This window comes from Momordica charantia (genome assembly GCF_013281855.1).
Source record: "Momordica charantia cultivar OHB3-1 chromosome 1 unlocalized genomic scaffold, Mcharantia_2.0 BLBB01000001.1, whole genome shotgun sequence".
Taxonomy (NCBI): Eukaryota; Viridiplantae; Streptophyta; class Magnoliopsida; order Cucurbitales; family Cucurbitaceae; genus Momordica; species Momordica charantia.
This window is the reverse complement of record NW_028275157.1, coordinates 8,081,957-8,104,956: the sequence shown is the minus strand read 5'-3', so window position 1 is coordinate 8,104,956 and position 23,000 is coordinate 8,081,957. Positions and strand designations below refer to the sequence as shown.

At 36.3% G+C, this 23,000-nt stretch overlaps 2 protein-coding genes across 5 annotated transcripts; one reads left to right on the top strand and one right to left on the bottom strand.

Moving 5' to 3' along the window:
* Nucleotides 1-9,223: 9,223 nt before the first annotated feature.
* Nucleotides 9,224-11,987, bottom strand: LOC111017835 (akuammiline synthase 2). 4 transcript variants are annotated; one of them, XM_088125574.1, is made up of 4 exons: nt 11,483-11,987; nt 10,237-10,508; nt 10,094-10,161; nt 9,224-9,924 (listed from the first exon to the last, which is right to left on the bottom strand). In XM_088125574.1, exons 1-4 carry the CDS (start codon nt 11,903-11,905, stop codon nt 9,368-9,370), a joined length of 1,320 nt encoding a protein of 439 aa, XP_087981700.1. In that variant the 5' UTR covers nt 11,906-11,987; the 3' UTR covers nt 9,224-9,367. The 4 variants fall into 4 exon arrangements, with proteins under 4 accessions (XP_087981700.1, XP_087981709.1, XP_022149405.1 ...); XM_088125583.1 differs by having other exon boundaries at nt 9,224-9,582; XM_022293713.2 differs by having other exon boundaries at nt 10,094-10,508; nt 11,483-11,986.
* A 6,227-nt stretch (nt 11,988-18,214) lies between these two features.
* On the top strand, nt 18,215-20,559 carry LOC111017856 (akuammiline synthase 2). Its single transcript, XM_022293735.2, has 3 exons — nt 18,215-18,682; nt 19,246-19,657; nt 19,777-20,559. Exons 1-3 carry the CDS (start codon nt 18,269-18,271, stop codon nt 20,361-20,363), a joined length of 1,413 nt encoding a protein of 470 aa, XP_022149427.1. The 5' UTR covers nt 18,215-18,268; the 3' UTR covers nt 20,364-20,559.
* The last annotated feature ends 2,441 nt before the right edge of the window (nt 20,560-23,000 follow it).

Sequence of the window (23,000 nt, the reverse complement as noted above, 5' to 3'; positions counted from 1 at the left end):
TTCTTGTTTGTTAGAACATATGTATTCAATTTCTTTTCATATGAATGAAGCGTTCATTTCGAGAAAAGGTGTTAATATTTGTTCTGCTTTGCTTGAAAACAACTTGTATGTGCTAAGACCAACCATAACTAAAGCAGTTTTAAATACCAAGTTGTTTAAAAATGCTAGAACTCAAAATAAAAGGCAAAAAGTTTCTCAAAAGGAAGATACCTATCTTTGGCACATAAGATTAGGTTACATTAATCTCAATAGGATTGGGAGGTTGGTTAAGAATGTCATTCTAAGTGAGTTAGAAGATGATTCTTTACCACCATGTGAGTCTTGTCTTGAAGGCAAGATGACTAAAAGAACTTTTACTGGAAAAGGTTATAGAGCCAAAGAGCCCTTAGAAATTATACATTCAGACCTTTGTGGTCCGAGGAATGTTAGAGCTCGAGTAGGGTATGAATACTTCATCTCTTTTATCGATGATTATTCAAGGTATGGTTATTTATACCTAATGCAACATAAGTCTGAAGCCCTTGAAAAGTTCAAGGAATACAAAACTGAAGTTGAAAATCAATTAGGTAAAACCATTGAAACACTTCGATCAGATCGGGGTGGAGAGTATATGGACTTGAGATTCTAGGACTATATGATAGAACATGGAATCGCGTCCCAACTCTAAGCCCCTGGTACACCTCAACAAAACAGTGTATCAGAAAGGAGAAACAGAACCTTGTTGGACATGGTTCGATCAATGATGAGCTATGCTCAGTTGCCTAACTCGTTTTGGGGTTATGCAGTGGAGACTGCAGTTTATATTTTGAATATAGTTCCATCAAAGAGTGTTTCTGAAACACCCTTTGAGCTATGGAACGGTCGTAAGCCTAGTTTACGTCACTTTCGCATTTGGGGATGCCCGGCACACGTGCTCATGACTAACTCGAAGAAACTGGAACCTCGTTCAAAAGTATGCCTATTCGTAGGTTACCCTAAAGAGACGAGAGGTGGTCTCGTCTTCGATCATAAAGAAAACAGAGTTTTTGTATTGACAAATGCTACTTTCTTAGAAGAAAGCCATGTTCGAGATCATAAACCACGAAGTAAGGTAGTAATTAACGAGATTTCCGAAGAGGCTACAAACACGTCAACAAGAGTTGTTGATCAAACAGGTACTACAACAAGAGTTGTTGATGAAGCCAGCACATCGCGTCAGTCACATTCACCTCAAGTGTTGAGGGTGCCTCGACGTAGTGGGAGGATTGTGTCACAACCTGACCGCTACGTGGGTTTAACTAAAACTCAAGTTGTCATACCTGATGACGGCGTCGAGAATCCATTGACCTATAAGAAGGTAATGTAAGATACTGACAAGGACAAATGGGTCAAAGCAATGGACCTGAGTCGATGTACTTCAACTTCATTTGGGAACTTGTAGATCAACCTGATGGGGTAAAACCCATAGGGTGCAAATGGATCGACAAGCGAAAACGAGACGCCGAAGGAAAGGTACAGACCTATAAGGCGAGACTTGTGGCAAAAGGCTACACACAAAGGGAAGTGGTGGACTATGAAGAAACCTTCTCCCCTGTAGCTATGCTTAAGTCTATTAGAATACTTTTGTCAATTGTCACATATTATGACTATGAGATATGGCAAATGGACGTCAAGACTGCTTTTCTGAATGGCAATCTTGAAGAAAGTATTTATATGTTTCAACCTGAAGGGTTCATAGAACAAGGTCAAGAGCAAAAGGTTTGCAAGCTTAAACGGTCCATATATGGACTAAAACAAGCATCTCGATCTTGGAACATAAGGTTCGATACTGCGATCAAATCTTATGGTTTTGACCAAAACATTGATGAGCCTTGTGTATACAAGAAGATCGTCAATAACACCGTAGCCTTCTTAGTGTTGTATGTTGATGATATTCTACTCAGTGGGAATGATGTAGGATACCTTACTGACATAAAGAACGACTGAGTTCCAAATGAAGGATTTGGGAGAAGCTCAGTGTGTTCTTGGCATCCAAATTCTAAGGGATCGCAAGAACAGAACGTTAGCCCTGTCTCAAGCAACTTATATCGACAAGATGCTTGCTCGATATTCGATGCAGAATTCCAAGAAAGGTTTATTACCCTTCAGGCATGGAATTCATCTGTCTAAGGAGCAGTGTCCTAAGACACCTCAAGAAGTTGAATATATGAGACGTATACCCTATGCTTCAGCAGTGGGCAGCCTGACGTACACTATGCTGTACACTAGGCCTGACATTTGATATGCGGTAGGGATAGTCAGTAGGTACCAATCCAACCCAGGATATGATCACTGGATTGCTGTTAAAGGAATCCTCAAGTATCTACGAAGAACGAGGGATTACAAGCTCGTGTATGGCGCTAAGGATTTGATCCTTACAGGATACACTGACTCTGACTTCCAAACAGACAAGGATTCAAGGAATCCACGTCGGGGTCAGTATTCACTCTTAACGGAGAAGCATCAAACAAGGATGTATTGCAGACTCCACCATGGAAGATGAATATGTTGCGGCTTGTGAAGCAGAAAAAGAGGCGGTTTGGCTTAGAAAGTTCTTGACAGATTTGGAAATCTTTCCAAATATGAACTTGCCCATCACACTTTATTGTGATAACAGTGGTGCTGTGGCAAATTCTAAAGAACCTCGAAGCCATAAGAGAGGCAAACACATCGAAAGGAAGTACCACCTTATACGGGAGATAGTGCAGCGAGGAGATGTGATTGTCACGAAGATCGCTACAGAGCACAATATTGCTGATCCTTTTACAAATGCACTCACGGCTAAACTGTTTGAGGGCCATCTAGAAAGTCTAGGTTTACGAGCTTTGTACAGTTAGTCTAGGGCAAGTGGGAGAAATGTAATTGGGTATAGTGTATGCCCTAGTTTATTGTATTTTCCCTTTGCTTTATGATCATGTACACCCCACTCGAGTTTAGTTCAAGTGGGAGTTTGTTGGGTGTGTTGCCCTAAACTCGTAGTTTGTATTTTGTAAAAACAAATGTCTATTTAATAAAGTTTTATTCAATAAATTTGTTGTTGAATCATAGCTTTGCATTGTCCAAAATCCAATAAACTAAATATCCAAGGTTATTTATGATGTAATCGGGACAGTATATATACTGAGTATATAGTTGATATACGGGGTATATATTTGATATACCCCTGATATATGAATGGATAATGTCCCGTGAATAACATAAAGGGTCAATAGTATATGGATAAGGCTAGGTACCTTATCTTGGCAACACTATGGGTACGGCCCACTCTGTAAAGGTTACAGACGACTCGATCCAGGTCGTTCGTGTGGAGACATGCGAGTGGGGGTATCCTATACAATGAGTTTGTATAAGACCGAACCACGAAATAGGCAATCTTTAGATGTAACACTGTTAACTAATAGGTTGCTATTTCTTAGGATGGCCAGGCAACTCATTCTCAATCCTGAGTGAGTTATGGACTCCTGCCCGTCAGGGCTCGTCCTTTGATCTGTATGGGTGAGAGTGGCCCGAGTCGCCAACTCAACATTCCTACCATTTTGGGGACGAGACCGAGTGGGGAGCTGGGAACATAACTTCAAAAGATGGAATTCACTCCTCCCCGACTTTAGGGGAGTAGATGAGTGTTCCCTTAAATGCTGACTCCGGGACTTGAACAAGGGGCCCCACCCTCGCATTGGCCGAGAGGGACTTCCGGTTATTGGTTGGACCATAATCGGGTTGTTCATTAGAGGAGTAGTGGTGTTTAAGGAGTAAGATGTAACTCAGGGGTAAAACGGTAATTTGACCCAACTTGAGTTACGAACACTCGTGAAGGATTGACTCGTCATTAATCGTCGTATATATCTATGGACACGAAAACATTCTGCAGTGAGAAGAGTGCAACTGCGGGTCTTTAGTGAAATGACCCGTAGTTAACGAATCTAGATTAACTCGGTCAATGAGTTTGACCGATTAATCTTGCATCGTTGGAGCTTCGGATCTGTAGGTCCATTAGGTTCCCTCATAATGGGTATACGAGAATCAAGTTTTTAGAAGAATTTGAATTGTTCAAATTACTTATGGGATTATATGTATATTGATACATTATAATATATAGTTAATTGTAAATTAAAACTATATATTATGAGAGATATTATTTGAATGAGATTCAAATAAAATTAATATGAATAAGATTCATATTAAAACTATAGGTTAATGTGCATAAGATGTACATTAAAACTATAGGTTATACGAGAGAAATGTTTTAGAATATAATTCTAATTTTATAATAAATAATTAAGTGTTAATTATTTATGTATATATAATTTATTAATTATTAATTGGATTAATAATTAATTAATTTGATTAATTAATTATATATATATTATATTATTATTTATTAATAATAATAATAATAATAATAATATTAAACTCCCTGCAAAATTGCAGGGGAGTGGGAGGTGTTGTGAGGTGGGGAATTACCCCACGTCACCCTTCTTCTTCTTCTCCAAGTGTTGGAGAAGGTGGAGAAGAGTTTTTTACAAAACAGAGAAAAAAGAAAGGATCTCCCATCATTTTCTCTCATGGCGCTCTCAATCTCTCCCTCTCGTTCCAAAGGATTGCTCCCACCAGTACGATCCCGAGACCCAAGAGGATATCGAGAAAGACATAATGGTGGTGTTCGAGGGAAACTCGTTGAAGAAACGTTCTTCAAAGGTAAAGTTTCCTCTGTATTTTCCTTCTTTCAGTTTCGGTTTTGTATCCCGAAAATCAGCAACGAAGATCCGCTTCCGCTCCGGGATTCTCATCCCTTCAATAATTTCGACTTTTCCTTTGCTGTCAAGTAAAGTTGCTTTATGTTTCTTATTATTTTGAAATGTTGCACATCAATTTTGGATTACTTGCTCTTGTATGTTAGGAAGAATATATCAGATGCGTGTTTGGCTCTAATTTGTGTTAATGTACATTTTTATTTAGATTGTGTATGGTTACCGTTAGATTCACCTAGCATTGCTTATAAATATAGTGGTGCTACGGGGGTCTCTGTCCGGTGCTAGCAAGTTAGAAATTGGAGGCTGAGGGGTGCTCGACGGTTATCATCAGAAGGAAGGGCCATCAGAATAAGAACGCTGTGAATGAGATGGTCCTCGATGGGAATGGAGTCGATTAGGAGCAGCAGCCCCCCGAGCTCACTGACCTGTTCTAGCACTTCCTTGGTGCGAGCGCTCAATTTTTGAACTAAGTTAGGGGAGCATAAAAAGACCAAAAGTGCAATTAGGCACGACGAAGGCACCACGACCAAAAAGGAAAAACATGTGCTCCACCTTATTCGTCAAACTCGAGCGGTACGTGGAACACACCTCTATTGGTGGGGGCTGACCAGTCGCACCTGACAAAGTACCTGTCGTCCTTCCAATTTTCACGGAATCAGGCCCTTCAATAGCTTCCCTACTAATAAGATGGGCATGAATGATTCGAGCGATATGTGACAGTCAGTAGACTGAACATTTGAAATACCTTGTAGGCCTATACCTTGGAGCTCTCGTCGTCCACCAATAAAAGCACCCATAAGCTCCGTATGTAACCTCATCCATTGGGAGCAAGATGCCTTGGGCAATATGTAGGCCTTAAAAACGAATCGCTAGGCAAAGGGGTGACATGGAAACCTCAACCTATGTTCGAATGCATGCACCGATAGAGCTCCACCGATTTTGTGGGGGGAGAGTCGATTGTCTTATTGGGAGTATAGAGGTGCATCACGATGGTCTGGAGGATGTTGTATTGATCTGGGAGTTTATCAAGGTCCCGCTACATTAGGCTCGACGAAAAATGCTCCGCCTTGAGCCTAGGTGTGGCCACGGCCCCCTACCTAGGGCCTGTCTTCTCTCAGGCGCAGTGCACATAGCCTACCACTAGTTGACATATAGAAGAAAAGCAATTGAAATAGGAAAAGAGGAGGCATACAAAAGGAGAAAAACAAAGAACAAATGGGCAAATTCGAAATGAGAAGGAAGAGGAGAAAGGCCTTTCCCCTCTGGCTTTTAAACCTAGGGACCATCTCCCCCATAATTATCAGACGAAAGGAGTCATTGGACGGTGGTAGAGTAGAAAGTCTGATATGGATCTCGAGACACATGCCAACTGGAAAAGAAAAAAGAAGCACCTGCACCAGGTCATCATTCGAGAGTCAGGCATGATGGCACAAGGAGCAACATACCAACTCTCCATTCAAGAAGTCAGCGACATGTTTGTACTTAGGTTGCACGTGGCACCCCAATGTTGAAACCTTATTATTTCTCCGTCGACCTACAAGGAAATGGCCTGATTAGAGAGTGGGGCCATTGTTGAGTAAAAGGTTTGGCACGCCTCATGGAACCCCAAATGCCAACACACAGGACTCCATTTACCAGTAAAGGGGGCATGAAAAGCGCACTAAACACATACCGAGAGCATTGGAAAGTGGAAGCCGAGCGCACCGTATGGACACTCAAATGCAGTTAGATGTATTGACAAACTGACCTAGCAAAGCGTGTTGAAAAGTATGAAGCGATTGAATATCGTTGCCCGACTGTGAAATCAAAGAAGGCAAAGAATGTCAAAAGAGGTCATAAAAAAGGAGTGCTTAGCAAGTCTTGTGTCTCCCGAATCTGTCTTATGTTTATTTTCTTTTCCTTTTCTTTATTCTAGATCAACATGTTGATTTTTCGATGCTAATTAATAATAATAAAAAAAAGTGCTTAGCAAGTCTTATGCCCCAGAATTTGTCTTATGCCCTGTGCTTTGTTAGTAATCTTAGTGCTAGAGCCTGCATAGCAAAGTCTTTAATATCTATGTGGGAGCATTTAAATGTTTGCAGGCTTTGTTTTGTTCAACCTCTAGATTATGCTTGCCTGCCCATGCCCTAGCATCTCTCTCATAGTACTAGCCTTAAGTAGCACTGAGCTTATGAGAATAATTTTAATGGCCGCCTTTCCAAAGCCTATAGGTAGCCTAGGCATCTTATAGACCCCCTAAGATTTTAGCATTCGCCTTCCTTACATATGTACTCATCCTCTTAGCGAGCATTCTTATACTTCTTATCATAGCTTCAATTTAAATTTAGGGGCGTGCTAAAGCATTATGTTCGGGTTGTCTTGAGCTGCATTGAGGACAATGCATTTTTCTATGTTTGGGGGAGTGAACATTCATTTCTTAGAGCCTTTGGTAGCTATTTTGTATACAACTATGAATCTTTCTAATCTTGTAATTAAACTCTTTACCAAAAAAAAAAAACAAACAAACAAGCACAAAAGGAGGGCCAGTAGCCCGCATACGTTAGCAAAAAAATACTGCAGAATTAGGAAAGGCTAGTAGCCTATAGTTGAAGAACCCTAGTTGGTTGTGCAAAGGGGTTAGTGAAAGGGGGCTTGAGAAAAGATTCGCTAGGGGAAGTTACGCTTGTGAATGGAAAGTAGAAAGAAGTTAGAGCTCGGTGGAAAACATTGTTTTCTAGAATACGAGCAAGTTAAAGCTACTTTCCTTTTTATGTTCCTGCTAAAGCATTCTAGCAAGATTATGTAAGCTCTAGTATTTCTGATAAAAGCAAAGTGATGGGGCATAAGTTTGGATGTTGGGTCTGCAAGCTACTTAGTGTTTTCTTTTTTATTAATGGGTAGAAGTGCATTCTCTTGCTTGGGGACAGGCAAGATTTTAAGTTTGGGAGTGTGATAACTCTTCAAAAGAGAGTTATTCTAGAAATTATTCGGATAAATCTGTGCATAATTGTGAGGTTTTGTGTCTAAATTGTTTATAGAAGTGAGGAATTGAGAGGACAAGTTAATTACCATGTTCTAATTCCTTGTGTTGAATAATTGATGCAAATCCTACTTATTTTTCCCTATCTTGAATTAATTGTGCAAAATATGGAGAAGTTGCTAAGGGGCAGCAAAATTTGAGGAGAAATGTTGGAGCATGGCAAGGTTAGAGCACGTTGTATTGGAGCATCAGATGCTGCAAAACTTCCTGGGCGGCCTAGTAACAAGTTCTACGCGGGATTTTTATTTATGTCCGTACAACTCGCGTTTTACTAAATTTTGCCCTAATTTTCGGGGGAGCTATAAAAGCAACAAGATGAAGGTTGTCTCATCATCAATCCCCAAGGGGAAATATCCAAATAGATACCATTCCTTGCATGCTGGAAAAGAGAAGGAGTAGAAATTCACCATATTCGGAAGGAGAGCAAACGATAGAGATGAGTTGCTCCATTGCATGCTGTTGTTTTCCATTTGCATTTTTATTTCTTTTTCAAAAATAGGTTGTATCTTTTCTTTGCCCATTGCGTTTTCTTTTTCCCCCCTGAGCTAAATCTCATTTTTGGGGAGATTTCCATGTTGTAACTTCTAAACAATCGATACTCTAGCTATCTTCACTTTGCTATTAAATAAAACTATGCTTATTGCTTCATCTTGTTGAACACGGTTGGCCACTTTGTGTAGTTTGATAGATTCTATATGATCCAGAAGGATGTATAGTTAGTTGATATGATCTATTTGTATTTAGCTACTTTTCTTTAGTAGGTTCGTAGATACTCAAGAATGGGATCCCCTAATCATGCTTCAAACTCGTTTTTATTGCTTGAGTATCTAGCAATAAGAGTTGTGGGTATTCATGTTTGGGTCTCTCGGGAGGGAACTGTATCGAGTTGAGCAATAACAGTCGATTTCATGCCAGAGAAGAGTTGGGATTTAGTGAAAGGATAAAGAATCTTCCTCATTTTTCCCATATATATTATCCCTTTTTCTATTATGTGCTTGAGTTTTTTATTATCCGAACGTTTACAATTTGTGTTCACGGTTGGATTTGTTTACTACTTTTGCTTATGAAATTCTCAATTATTGTTTTTACACCAACATATCTCTATTTTATTATTTCCTTCCATTTTCAGTATTCTTAAAGCATAAATTTCAAAAATCACTCTAAGTCCCTGTGGGTTCGACCTCGTTCATACTACAAACAATGAATATAGTGTACACTTGCACTTGTATTCATCACAGTTGTGAGGATGCAACAACGGACAAAGGAAATGTCGAAAGAGGTCATAATGTGTGTATATACATGTGGCACCAGCCCGAAAATCAGCATCAGCCATTTGGTAGCAAGATTCTCTTACGTTGTTTGAAAAGGTTATAACACGTGTCTATACCTCTGATACCATAAAAAAGGTTGTGCAAAAAACGAAGACTAGAGATTTTGGGAGTAGTTTTATTCACTATACTCAGATTGATAATTAATACAATCTAAGTCTCATATCTATGAGACTTTCAATAACAAAACACAGTTAATTATTGCGCAAACTACTCAACTGAAACATAAGTAACAGTACAATGAGATCTCAATCTAGTGTGATGCGTGGGTTGGGAGACGCAAACTTAAGAAACTTACAGTCATTTTCTAACAAATTCATTGTTTCATCATCCAAAGTAATCCATGCTTCTATCCCTTCATCTGATGTTCTATCCATCAAGAAAATTATATTCCGCAGCATCGACGACTCATTAGATTTTGCTCCGGTTGCAATCCATATAGGCTTATCCCATCCAAAATTCACTGTATTTAAACCCATGTTACACAAGCTTGAGAATATAAATGACTCTGAACCCTTTGCATAACACTCACATAATTGGTGTAATGAACTCAAAATAGTTTCAAATCCATCGTTTCCAATTGCTTTAGGTATAAAATCATTGGTGATTTCGAGTAGTGATTGTCTCAATATAGTTTCGAGATCAGCCAAGTTTGTGTCTGTGTTTGATGCTTCATAATAAGCACGACTTGTCCAAAAAATGTTTCCAACTTCATATTCCGACAATGGTGGTTGCATTCTTCTACGCATGTTAACAATATGAACTAAGAGTGACCCCCATTTTGTATCAACAACTTCTTTCTTATCTGTTAAGATTGAGAAAATTTGCTTATTATGATGCATATGTGTTTGTAAATATTTTTAAAATTCTTTATTTTTTTTTAGAAAAATTTAGGATTTCTTTGATAACATTTAATGTTTTTTTTCCAAAAAAATCTTCATAATATAAGTACAAATCTAACATTGGATTCTTACCTAATGATTTACATGTTGATGTAGCTTTCATGGCATACTTCCAAATAAAGCAAGTTACAGCTTCAACACTGGTTGGATTGGAAACACTTTGAGATTTTGCTCTAACTTTGAGATTTGAGACTGCCATAGCATCAAAAACAAACCTTCTTACAGAGCAATGTTTTGGTTGTGCCACTAAAAGTGCAGTTTCTGGGAACACCAGATCATTGTAATTGGATGATATTTCTCTTGCTGGGAAAAGTGAAGATGATGCCTTGTAACTCCCACATGCTAATTTGTCTAATGTCCCTTCATTGGATGCAGCCCAAGTTTTAATGAAGGCACTCATGGTGGCTCCATCTATCATTTTGTGTAAGAAAGAAAAGCCCAATGCAATTCCAGTACCGCACGAGAAAAAGTTAACTTGAGCCGCAACCTACCATAGAATATGAATGAAAGATTAATTTTTTCATAACCTATAACCTATCTACTTAAACCTTGATTATATTCAATGAAAGTTCAACATGGTATCTTATCTTTTAGATTCAGTACTATCAATATTCGTGGATTTCTATTTTAAAATCAATTTGCAATGAGAGAAATAGTTCAGGTATATTATAAAGTTCATTTGAACTTGTTGGATTCTAATACGATTTTAGAGTACAAACAGTGAAAAAAAAAAGATATGGGGACAACCCAAAACATAGTTATCAACACTAAAGGGCTAAAAGAAAATGTGTGGAACTTGAACTAACTAAATAGATAAAAGCTTGAAATAATATCAATGGAGGATCAAAGAGGCGTTTGTGGAGGAGACAGTAAACTAATTAAAAGAATAAAACATTGTAAAAAAAAATTAAAAAATCTAAATTAAAAAATCATGTCTAAGAAAAGTTTTATTTTGATGAGGGGTGTTCAAAACCCAACCAACCCAACCTAAATCGTAAGGGTTGGATTGGGTTGGATGAAGCCTCAAGTTGGGTTGGATTGTGATTTTTCTAACCCGATCGAGTTGGGTAGGGTCTCGAATTCAACTTTTGAAAAATCGGGTCAACCTAACCAACCCGAATTTGCGCATATATGTGTATTTTTCTTAATTATATATATATATAATAATATCTTTATCTTCAATGCAGCGGTCCATTTAATGTTAATCCTAGCCTATTATTTATAGCTTTCATATTTTCTTCTTCTATTTTGTATCTTAATATCAACCATCGATTAAGTTTTAATCCTAATTCTCCGTTGCCAACGTGATAATTAAAAAAAAAAAAAACACAAACTGGGTTAGGTTGGCCATCCAATTCAAACCTGACAGTTTATATATAACTTCAAAAGTTACTCAAAAGAACTCGGTGATGACCAAACAAGTGAATAAATAAATAATTAAGTTTACCCATCATCACAAACCTGAACAGCCGTCTCCAACGGCTGCTTCAGAACCAAATCAGGGAAAGGAATGAGATCTGCAAGAAACTGAAGGTTTGGAGTTCTGAGAAAGTCAGCCATGGAAGTTTTGACTGAGGCCTCAACAAAGAGAGCGCCATTATTGGAGGAACAATAATGCACAAAATTGCCTTTGATTCTTCCAGCAAGCATGGGGAAGCGAGCCAATGTTTTAGACAGAGAGAGTTTCAAACTGGAAATTGCATTTTCATTATTACTTCTTTGATCCTTCTTGGTGTTGTAGAAGAGGATGAACGGACTGTAAGTTTCGCTTGCATAAATGTCGAGAAGTGAAAGTTGGAAAGTTTTTTGGTGTTGATAATGATGATGATTCCTTTGGAAAGCTGCTGGCATAATGATTTCTCTTGAAATGATTTCCACTTCCATCTCTTGATTAATTCCTTCAACTAATGAAAACTAATTTGTTCTTCAATTTCAAAGAAAAGTCTCTTGCTACATTGACAGTTGACGAGGTTGCTTTGTTATTTATAGAAAATCTAACGAAGTAAATGACTAGTACATATCTATTATAAACGATTGTTAGGTGGTACATACTCTTTCAAATTATGGCTCTTTTGGCTCATCGATGTTGGTCGAATCTCATTTCTGGACCGAATGCTCATTTGAGCTTTTGGACTCTAATACCATATTAATTTTCATAGAGTTCCATCTCAAAACCAATTGGGAATGAGAGGAGTAGCTCATATTCATTATAAAACATTTCTAGATCTCTTTATCCTTAACATGTAAGGTATATATCACGATCAAAAGGTCGTGAATTTGAATTCCGAACTAATTTGGAGATGAATACCAACGAAGAATATATTTTTTGATAACTAAGAGATGAGTGTTGTAAATACGTAGGTATTGTTCTAAGTCAAAATATATTATTATTAATATATTAGGTCCAAGGTTTTTTTTAAGTACAACATGTTGGGGAAAGGATTTGAACTCACAATCTTTTGGTTGGAGATATATGCCAATTACCGCTGAGCTATGCTCGCTTTGACGGGAAAGAGTGTAAGGTTGGTAATAGAGCTGGAAGAATATTGATCGGAGAGAGATAGTAACAAAATTATAATTTTCACCTTTAGTTTGTTGCTTAATTTTTTATTCTTTATTTTTTATTATTTTTTATTATGTTTTTGTTAAAATATGTTTTGCTTACTTCAAATGTTGAGGTTAAAACTTTGCTTCCTTTCTCCTCTTTCCTCTACCTAGTTTAAGAACTCCCTACCCCTCCCCTATTTCCTATCTCCATTAACTTTCTCCTTGTTATTCTATTAAAAAAAAGTAATAATAATACTTTTCACGTTCTTTCTCCAAAATTTTCCCCTCTAAATAGTTCCTATCTCTCTCTTCATGGTACTTTTTTAATTAAGAAATTTATAGTTGAAACTAGAATAAGTTCGGTTTGAACTATACTATCCAGGCCATTAGGCGATGAGAGTTCTCCATCACATCGTCTTCCATCGCCGTTCTTTTCTAGGGCATACAATACCTTGTTTGCATCTCTTTGCTTATGTGCACCGTTTAAATTGCCATCCATTTTATAACCTCCTTTATAAGTTGAAGATTTGATTCTCATCCTAAATTACTAATTTTTTATTTTTTTCTCTATCGAATAATATATTTGTGATTATTGTTATAATTGGATTAATATAATCATTATATATATTAGATATAGTTAATCGTAGGTTGAGTTAATTAAAATATTTTTTTTTTCATTTTTGCATCAATTTTTATTTGCATGGTTGATTATTAACCTTTCCATTGCCATAGTAATTAACTATAGCAATAACTTATTGATATTAATAACTAATTAATATACTAGGAATTATTCATTTACAAGTTAATAATAATAACTTATTTTGATAAACAGCCAACCTATTTCCTAGCTCCATTAACTTTTTCCTTGTTATTCTAAAAAAAAAAAGAACTTTCCTTTTCCTCTATCCATTATTTTTCCCTCTAAATAATTCCTCTATCTTCATTTCGTAAATTATACTTTTTTTTAGTAAAAATATTTATACACATTAAACCAAGTTCAGTTTGAAGTTTGAACTATAATATCCCGACAATTAGGCAATTAGAATTTCACGATGTACATTTATCGATGTAGTGGATTGGAGATAGTTATATATCGAGTATCTGACAAAAACTATAGCAATCAGTTATTTGATAGTAATAACTAATTAATATAGTAAGAATTATTGATTTACACGTTAATAATAATAACTTATTCAGGATCTCTTGGAATGATTTTAGAATTAGTGATTTTAACAGAAGAAATTGAATGATAACTCATTTTGTAAGTGATTTTTAAATAATTATTTTAATGTTTGGTTACATTTTTTCAAGTTATTTTGAATGATTAATATTTGAAGTTTAAGGTTGGAGAGGAAAAAAAATCTTAGAAAGAGAAATTCTAGAGTGTGGGAGACAAAATTTTTAGAAAAAATAAATAAGTTTAGATGGGAACTAAAAAATTAAAGAGAAATTACGAAAATTTTAGAGAAAACATTAGTGAGAATAAACAAAATTAATGATAAATAAATTTAGAGATTAACAATTTTAAAAAAAAAAATCTTAAATTTTAAGGTAAACATAGGGTCAAATTGAAAGACAATTTTGAAAGTTAAACGGAGAATTATCTTATAAACTAATTTATTGTTATTTTTTTTTATCAAAAATCAGTTGAAAATCACCACTCAAGTCATTTTGGATTTTTCTAAAAATCAATTAAAAATTATTGCAAAACATGATATTTTAAAATTGTTGTGATTTTGACATTAATAAATGTCATTCTAGCCATGCTAAAATTACTCCGAAACACATCCTACCACCATAATAATCACTAACTTATGTTATAGGGAGAAAATAGAGATCAGCTAAGCAACCGAAAAGAGGAAAGAGAGTCGAAGAAGGAGCAGACCCGAGGTAGGTAAGTGGGTTGGGGCCCATCGACCCAGGCCGGCCGTGGCCAACCCGAGGTCGGCGCCGAGCACTGCTCGGCACCGACCAGACCTCGGCACAAAGCACTGCTCCGCGCCGAAGGGTTCTCGGCCTAGTGGTCGGGAACCTCTCCAGTGATTCTCGACCCCCGTGCAAGCCCAGTTCGAGTCGACTTGGTCTCAGCCTGAATAGTACAGCGTGAGGCCCATTTTGTGATCAAGGATTCGACGAATGTAAATCCTAGAAAGATTAGGGTTCAGCCGATCCTAAAGGAATTAGGAGTCGACCATTATAAATACAAGGGTAAGCCAAACCCTAGGGGTATGCCTAACAACCCTACTCTTTATACCCGACTACTCCGATACTAACTTAGGCATCGGAGCCTGTGTGGCAAAAGCCACACCGGTCCTAGTGTTGAACTGTTTTGCAGGTCTCATCAATCCCTTTATTCTTGACGATTGGTGCGAATTCGACGAGATTCCGAGAGGCAGAATTCTAGCATCAACAACTTACAACTGCAGTAATCAAATGGTAACTTAGTAATATAAAAATAACAAACTTCGCCGAGTCTATAATTTCTGCCATGTTTATAAATGTATATTTTTTAGATTTCTATATTTGCAATATCTTTACTTCTATAGATTTAGATAAACAACAACCCAACTTATTCTATCAATTGTAGTTGAAAAAAAAACAAAATTCAGAAAACAAACTTATTATATACAATTTAAGCATAACCCAACAGCTAAAATATTTTTACTTTCTCTAAGCAGTCGTAATTAAGTTGGAATCTCTACCTCTTTTTTTTTTAATATTCTCATAGAAAATAAAACAAAAAACTTAACAAAATTCTATAATAAAAAGTGATATTTCAATAACAATAAGAAATTTTATTTTTAATTTTTTAAAAGGTCCAATCAAGAGTTCACAATATATCTTTTTTTTGTTTTGGTATATATAAAAAATGAACTTGAAATTCAATATAATAGAATCCAATAGAAGTCGTAAAATAGTTTTTTCTACTATAATTTTCAACGCACTATAAAAATGTATTATATAGTCTTTTTGAAAAGGTTATTAATACTCTTTAATTGTTACGTAGTTAAGCCACAGTAAAGTGATCACTACATAATTCAATGATATAAATGTATTAATAATACTGCACGTCGAATTAAATAATTTATCATTTTTTATTTTTTAGTACAAGTAAGGTTGGAGGATTCAAATTCATGATCTCTTGGTCAGAGCCATATATCAATTATTGTCGAGTTAAGTTCATGTCGGTATTTATAACTTATCGTTTAAACATTTTTTTTGGTTCCAAGCCAACCTACGGTCATGATTCGACTCTGGACACCTGCACGTTATACAAGAATAATAATAGTAATAATAATAATAAACTCTGGTTCCGAAACCTTTTAATTTGTATTTTGGTTTTTTTAATTAAGTTCAAGAGACAACTCAAACATAATAAAGGTTGAGGCATATATATCCTCAATGAAATAAAAAATTAATGGTATGAATCTCACCCGACATGTTGTTGAACTTAAAAAAAAAAAACTAATTCATCAATAGACATCTATCACTAATAGTAAAGTATTATATTTTACGTTTTGAGTTCGCGAATGGTGTACTAATCCTTTGAATCTGATACCAACAGATATCATCCCTCCTAGAAAACAATGTTCTCAACCATTGAGGGTTGAGTGAGGGACAAACTATCCACCTTAGTTAAAGCATTTGATAAAACATATATTCTTAATTGTCTCGTCAAGAGCCAACCTTAACATTATTTTCTCTCCATTTTTTTTCCATCTTCATACATTTTTCTCTCAAATTTTCTTAGAAGATTCTCACTCAAATTTGTCCGAGCATATCTCTACAATTATTTTTCCTCTATTTTTCAAATTCTTTCCTCTCATTTTGTTTATTTCTCATAATCAATGCTATGGGACTTGTCCTGGATTCCTATAATCGGGTCTTGTTGCCTAGATTGCACAACATAGTGACCAGGATAAGATTTGAACTCAAAATTTTATGACAGGTGATAACACAAGGTCCAAGGTCCTTACCACTGAGTCGTCCCCACAAACCTCCATATAATATTTTTATCCATCTCTGTCTAAAATTTTTTTCTCTCTCTTTCTAATTATAATTTTTTCTCTTCAAAACTTTTTTCCAACTCTATTTTTTTTTCTACCTTAAATTTTTATCTCTCCTATAATTTTTTTGTCGACGTATCACTATGATCTTTTGTTTCTCTAAAATGTAATACCGTCCTTAGTAATTTGATTATTCTGAAATAACTTTCCAAAAAAACATTAATTAATCAAAAATACTATTTAATTATATCCAAATTACTTTAAAAATGTGAAACCAAACATTAAAATGATTTATAATTTAACATTTTTACAAAAGTAATTATAATTCAATCACATAGGCTAAAAACACTTATTCTAAAATTATTCTCCGAACATGCAATTCAAATGTTAACAAATTTGTAATATCGACCCGAACCTAACTTATAAAAGTTTGTCGTAATAAAAAACGACTTCTTTCGTTCTTGAAAAGAAAAAAAAAGCTGATTTAGCTGCCTCGTTAAAATGAGTATTACTATCTCTCTTCAATTAATGTTTTTTTTCTCTCTCTCCAGTTAATTTTTTTTCTCTCTTTCCAACTTGTGTAAAAACGATTGTACTAAATTTTGGTAGTCATATCAATACTTCCGTTGGATATTTCCACGTGTCCATAATCTCAATATCAGCCTAAGAGATGAATTGACATTTCTAAATATTATAAAAATGATTGAAATATAAAATAATATATCAACAAATAACTATATTAATGTGGACCTAATATATTGGTAATAATATGTTTTAGGAGCAGTTGCACGTATTGGAAAAAACATTTAATAAAATTAGCAAAATTAAAACTACATTTAGTTTTCTCAGATGTAGGACCTTTTCAAAGAAAAAAAAATCGAGTTCCAATTTTAAAATGACAATTTTACCCAAACAATATATATCAATAATAATATATCTGACTACTGATATATAAATGTGATATACATCTGATATACTACTGTTATGAGTATTTGATATACTAGTAATTTTCTACTAGTACGAGTATCTGATATAATACTGATATAAGTGAAAATTTGTGCTATATTTGAAAATTAAAAAAAAGAGGTGACATATTTTGAAATACGTAAAAGATTTTTGCTATCCACTACAATTTAACTAACAACACTTCGGTGCTTACCCATCAATGCTCATCTTCTTGTTCAACACCACTAAAAATTTGAGAGCTCTTTATTTTCTAAAGAATAGAAAAAATATATTCTTCTTTTGTATTCATCTCGTATGTGTCAAAAGTTTAAAAGTGGTTAGCAAGAGATAATGATTATTGAAAATTGAAAGATAAGCACCTAAGTATTATTCTTTAACTAATATTTATTTGTACCCTCTTTTTATTTTCTCCCTCGGTTTAATTTGTTGTTCTCCTCTTTCTATTATTTGCACTTTTTAGAACATGTGGAGTAGGAATTCAAATTGATGACCTTTTGATTGAGATATATACCTTAATCAGTTGAGCTATAATACTCCTCCGATTAGAAAAAAATTGTATTTTCAAACCTTCTAATTGTGATCATAACCCGATTGATTGTATGTCTGTACGGTGATGTTTAGTTTTCTATAAATAACAAAGCAACCTCCGCAACCATCAATGTAGTGAGAGACTTTTCATTGAAATTGAAGAACAAAGTTTTCATTAGTTGAAGGAATTAATCAAGAGATGGAAGTGGAAATCATTTCAAGAGAAATCATTAGGTCAGCAGCCTTCCAAAGGGATCAACAACAAAAAACTTTCCCACTTTCACTTCTCGACATTTATATTGGAGGCCAAACTTACACTCCCATCATCCTCTTCTACAGCACCAAGAAGAATCAAAGTAATAATAATGAAAATACAATTTCCAGTTTGAAACTCTCTTTGTCTAAAACATTGGCTCGCTTCCCCATGCTTGCTGGAAGAATCAAAGGCAATTTTGTTGATTATTGTTCTTACAATAATGGCGCTCTCTTTGTTGAGGCCTCAGTCAAAGCTTCAATGGCTGATTTTCTCAAAAATCCAGTCCTTCAGTTTCTTGCAAATCTCATTCCTTTCCCTGACATAGTTTTGAAAGAGCCGTTGGAGACGGCTGTCCAGGTTTGTATCGATAGGTTACGATAAACTTAATTATTTATTCATATTTTCAATACCGCTCCTCACTGGTTGGGTCTTCACTAGTCCTTTTAAATAACTTTCGAAGTGAACTGGGAAATTTGTGGAGATGTTCTTGTTTACACTATCAAACTGAAATGGCTAAGGCTTTTAAATATCTCGACCTTCAGTTTTGAAATCAACATTTCTTTGATCTTCTCTTTGACCTTCAGTTTATATTCTCTTGTTGGTAGGATTCCTTTAGAGCCGTTAGAAAGGTTTATAATATATGTGGACTCTTATGTCATAAACCTCTTATGTCATAGTCTGGTTTGAAATAAAATTCATGAATATTGATATGGTATTAGAGCTCAATAAGTTCAAAGGAGGTTTATAATATATATGGACTACTCGTCTCGTGTATTGTCTTCTGGTTTTGAGATGCAACCCATGAATATGAATACCATTGAATCCAAAGGATATGATACCATGTTGAACTTTCATTGAATCAAAAGGCTTAAGTTGATAGGTTTGGAAAAATTTAATCTTTCATTCATATTCTACCATAGGTTGCGGCTCAAGTTAACTTTTTCTCGTGCGGCACTGGAATTGCATTGGGCTTTTCTTTCTTACACAAAATGATAGATGGAGCCACCATGAGTGCCTTCATTAAAACTTGGGCTGCATCCAATGAAGGGACATTAGAGAAATTAGCATGTGGGAGTTATGAGGCTTCTTCTTCCCTTTTCCCACCAAGAGAAATATCAAGTGGTTACAATCTGATATCTTCAGAAACTCCATTTTTAGTGGCACAAGGAAAACAAAGCTCTAGCAGAAGGTTTGTTTTTGATGCTATGGCAGTCTCAAATCTCAAAGTCAGAGCAAAATCTCAGAGTGTTCCCAATCCAACCAGTGTTGAAGCTGTAACTTGCTTTATTTGGAAGTATGCCATGAAAGCTACATCAACATGTAAATCACTAGGTAAGGATACAATATTAGATTTGTATTTATATTATGAAGACATTTTTGGGGAAAAAAACATTAAATCTTATCAAACATATATGCATCATTATAAGCTAATTTTCCCTCTCTCTTAACAGATAACAAAGAAGTTGTTGGAAATGGTAAAGAGGCAAGTTGTGTTGATACGAAATGGGGGTCGCTCTTAGTTCATATCGTTAACATGCGTAGAAGAATACAACCACCATTGTCGGAATATGAAGTTGGCAACATCTTTTGGATGAGTTGTGCTTATCATGAAGCATCAGACACAGACGCAAACTTGGGTGATCTCGAAACTATATTGAGACAATCATTACTCGAAATCACCAATGATTTTATACCTAAAGCAATTGGAGAGGATGGATTTGAAACTATTTTGAGTTCATTACACCAATTAGGACTTGCGTATTATGCAAAGGGTTCAGAGTCATTTATCTTCTCAAGCTGGTGTAACATGGGTTTAAATACAGTGAATTTTGGATGGAATAAGCCTATATGGATCGCAACTGGAGGAAAACCTAATGAGTCGTCGATGATACCGAATATAATTCTGTTGATGGACAGAGCATCAGGTGAAGGAATAGAAGCATGGATTACTTTAGATGACGAAACAATGAATTTGTTAGAAAATGACTATGAGTTTCTTGAGTTTGCTTCCCCTAACCCAGGCATCACACTGGATTGAGATCTCATTGTACTATTACTTGTGTTTTAGTTGAGTCGTTGAGCAATAATTAAGTGTTTTTGTTATTGGAAGTCTCATAGATGTGAGATTTGGATTGTATGAATTATCAAATATGAGTATAGTTAATAAAACTACTCCCAAAATCTGTATTCTTACTTAGTTTTTTGCTCAACCTTTTTTATGATATCAGAGGTATAGACACACATTAGGACCTTATCTGATACACGACAATCCAAGCTTATTGGACTACCTGAGCCACAAGCCACTTGAACCCAATCATATAGATGGTTTCAATTCGAAAGGCTAAAGGTTAGATGAATTACTTTTGCAGTCGTTACCTTGAGCAGTCAAAATACTCACTACGCTCGAGGCCAACACTCCACGACTTTGATGATCAATCAAACAAGCATACTCCAAGGGGTAAAATATGAAAACCAAAGTTCTACAACACAAAGAGATTCAGTATATTGGGGGGAGGGGGGTACTTTGCACACGACAAATGGGAGAAAACTCTCACAATTTTATTGCTTCAAAGCTTCAAAGGTGTGAAATACAAGAGGGGTACAAGCCTATTTATAGGCTAAGACCTATGACCTTTACAATGAAATTGTAATATAAAAATGAAACCTAAAAATGAAATAAAACAAATAATTGAAACATGGTTCCCTAAAATTGCCAACTTGCTAACCAAGGCAATCCTTTCCTTAAACTAATTTTGATAAAAATAAAATAAACTAAGGGAAAATCAAAATTAAGATATTTTCTAAAATCCACCAACTTGCCAACCAAGCAAGGGAAATTATTCCTTAAATGTAATTTGATAAATAAAAAATAAAACCAAGGAAAACATAGAGGAAACAATTTCCTTATTTGTGAAAAGTGGGTGACAAGCAACTTCCAAGAGGGTGCACGCGTGGGGCGAGGGCTGACGGGCATGATGGGGCACTGAACGTGCAAGCTTGGCACTGAGGGGGCGTGCTAAAGGTATAGACACACGTTATGACCTCTTTCGACATTCTCTTGTCCTCCTCCTTCAATTCAACACTGGGGCAGCGTCATCCAATCACTTGATACTTTTCCAGACGGTTTGCTAGGTGAGTTTTTAAATACGTCTAACTGTATTTGACTGTTCGTACGGTGCGCTTGGCTTCCACTTTCCAATGCTCTCGGTATAGGTTTAGTTCGCTTTGCGTGCCCCATTTACTAGTAAGTGGAGTCATGTGTGTTGGCATTCGGGGGTCCACAAGGTGCTCCAAACCTTTTAATCAACAATGACCCTACTTCTAATCAAGCCTTTCCTTGTAGGTCGACGGAAAAGTAATAAGGATTCAGCGTTAGGTGCCACATGCAACCTTAGTATGAACATGTCGCTGACTTCTTGAATGAGGAGCTGAGATGTCGCTCTTCATGGCATCATGCCTGACTCTAGCATGATGGCCTGTTGCAGGTGTGTCTTTTTTCTTTTCCAGTAGGCTTGTGTCCCAAGTTCCAAATCAAACTTCCTACTCCACCACCGTCCAATGACTCCTTCATTTAACAGCTATAGAGAAGATGGTCCCTAGGTTTAAAGCCAGAGGGGAAAGACCTTCCTCATTTTGCTTCACATTTCGAATTGGTCCATTCGTTCTTTGTTTTTCTCTTCTTGTGAGTCTCCTCCTTTCATATTTCACTTGCTTTTCTTCTATCTGTCAACTAGCGGCAGGCTATGTGCACTGCATCTGAGATGATATAGGCCTTGAATAGGGGGCTGTGGCCACACCTAGGCTCAAAGCGGAGCATTTTCCATCAAGCTAATGCATAGGGACCTCGGTGAACTCCCGAATTAATACCGCATCCTCGGGACCATTCTGACGCACCTCCATACTCCTAATGAAAAAATTGATTCTCCCCCCACGAGATTGGTGGGGCTCTATCGGCAGGTATTCGAACACAAGCTAGGCTTCCACGTCACCCCTTTGCCTATCGATTCGTGTTTCAGGCCTACATATTGTCGAATGCATCTTGCTCCCAATGGATGGAGTTGCATACGAAGCTTATGGATGCTTCTGTTGGAGTATGATAAAGGCTTTAAGGTGTAGGCCTACAAGGTATTTCAAATGTTTAGTTTACTCACTGTACCAGACTGCTCGAACTGTTTCTACATCATCTCGTTAGTAGGGAGGCTGTTGAAGGGCCCAAACTCAGAGAAAATTGGAAGGACGGTGGGTACTTTGTCGAGTGGACTGGTTAGCCCCAACCAATAGGGGTGTGCCCCACATTTTTTAGGAACAAGGTGGGGCATATGTTCTTCCCATTAAGTTATGGTGCCTTGGTATTGCTTGATTGTGCTTTTGGTCATTTTAGGCTCTCTTAACGTAGTTCAAAAATTGGACGCTCACACCTACGAGAAGCTAGAACAAGTCAGTGCGCTTGGGGGGAGGGGGGGCGCTATCGCTTCTAATCGACTCCATTCTCACAGAGGACCATCTAGTTCGTAGGGTTCTTATTCCGGTGGCCCTTCCTTCTGATGCTATCCCACTAAACACCCCTCAGCCACCAACTGATAGCTTGCTAGCACTATATAGAGGTCGCCCATAGCACCACTGCATTTATAAGAAATGTTAGGTGAATCTTAATGCTAAGCACACACAATCTAAA

Coding starts and splice junctions, on each gene's coding strand:
- LOC111017835 (XM_022293713.2), bottom strand. CDS start 11,905: ATGGAAGTGGAAATCATTTCAAGAGAAATCATTATGCCAGCAGCTTTC. Junction 10,509..11,482: donor CGTTGGAGACGGCTGTTCAG/GTTTGTGATGAT, acceptor ATTCTATGGTAG/GTTGCGGCTCAAGTTAACTT. Junction 9,925..10,093: donor ATCAACATGTAAATCATTAG/GTAAGAATCCAA, acceptor CAATCTTAACAG/ATAAGAAAGAAGTTGTTGAT.
- LOC111017856 (XM_022293735.2), top strand. CDS start 18,269: ATGGAAGTGGAAATCATTTCAAGAGAAATCATTAGGTCAGCAGCCTTC. Junction 18,683..19,245: donor CGTTGGAGACGGCTGTCCAG/GTTTGTATCGAT, acceptor ATTCTACCATAG/GTTGCGGCTCAAGTTAACTT. Junction 19,658..19,776: donor ATCAACATGTAAATCACTAG/GTAAGGATACAA, acceptor CTCTCTTAACAG/ATAACAAAGAAGTTGTTGGA.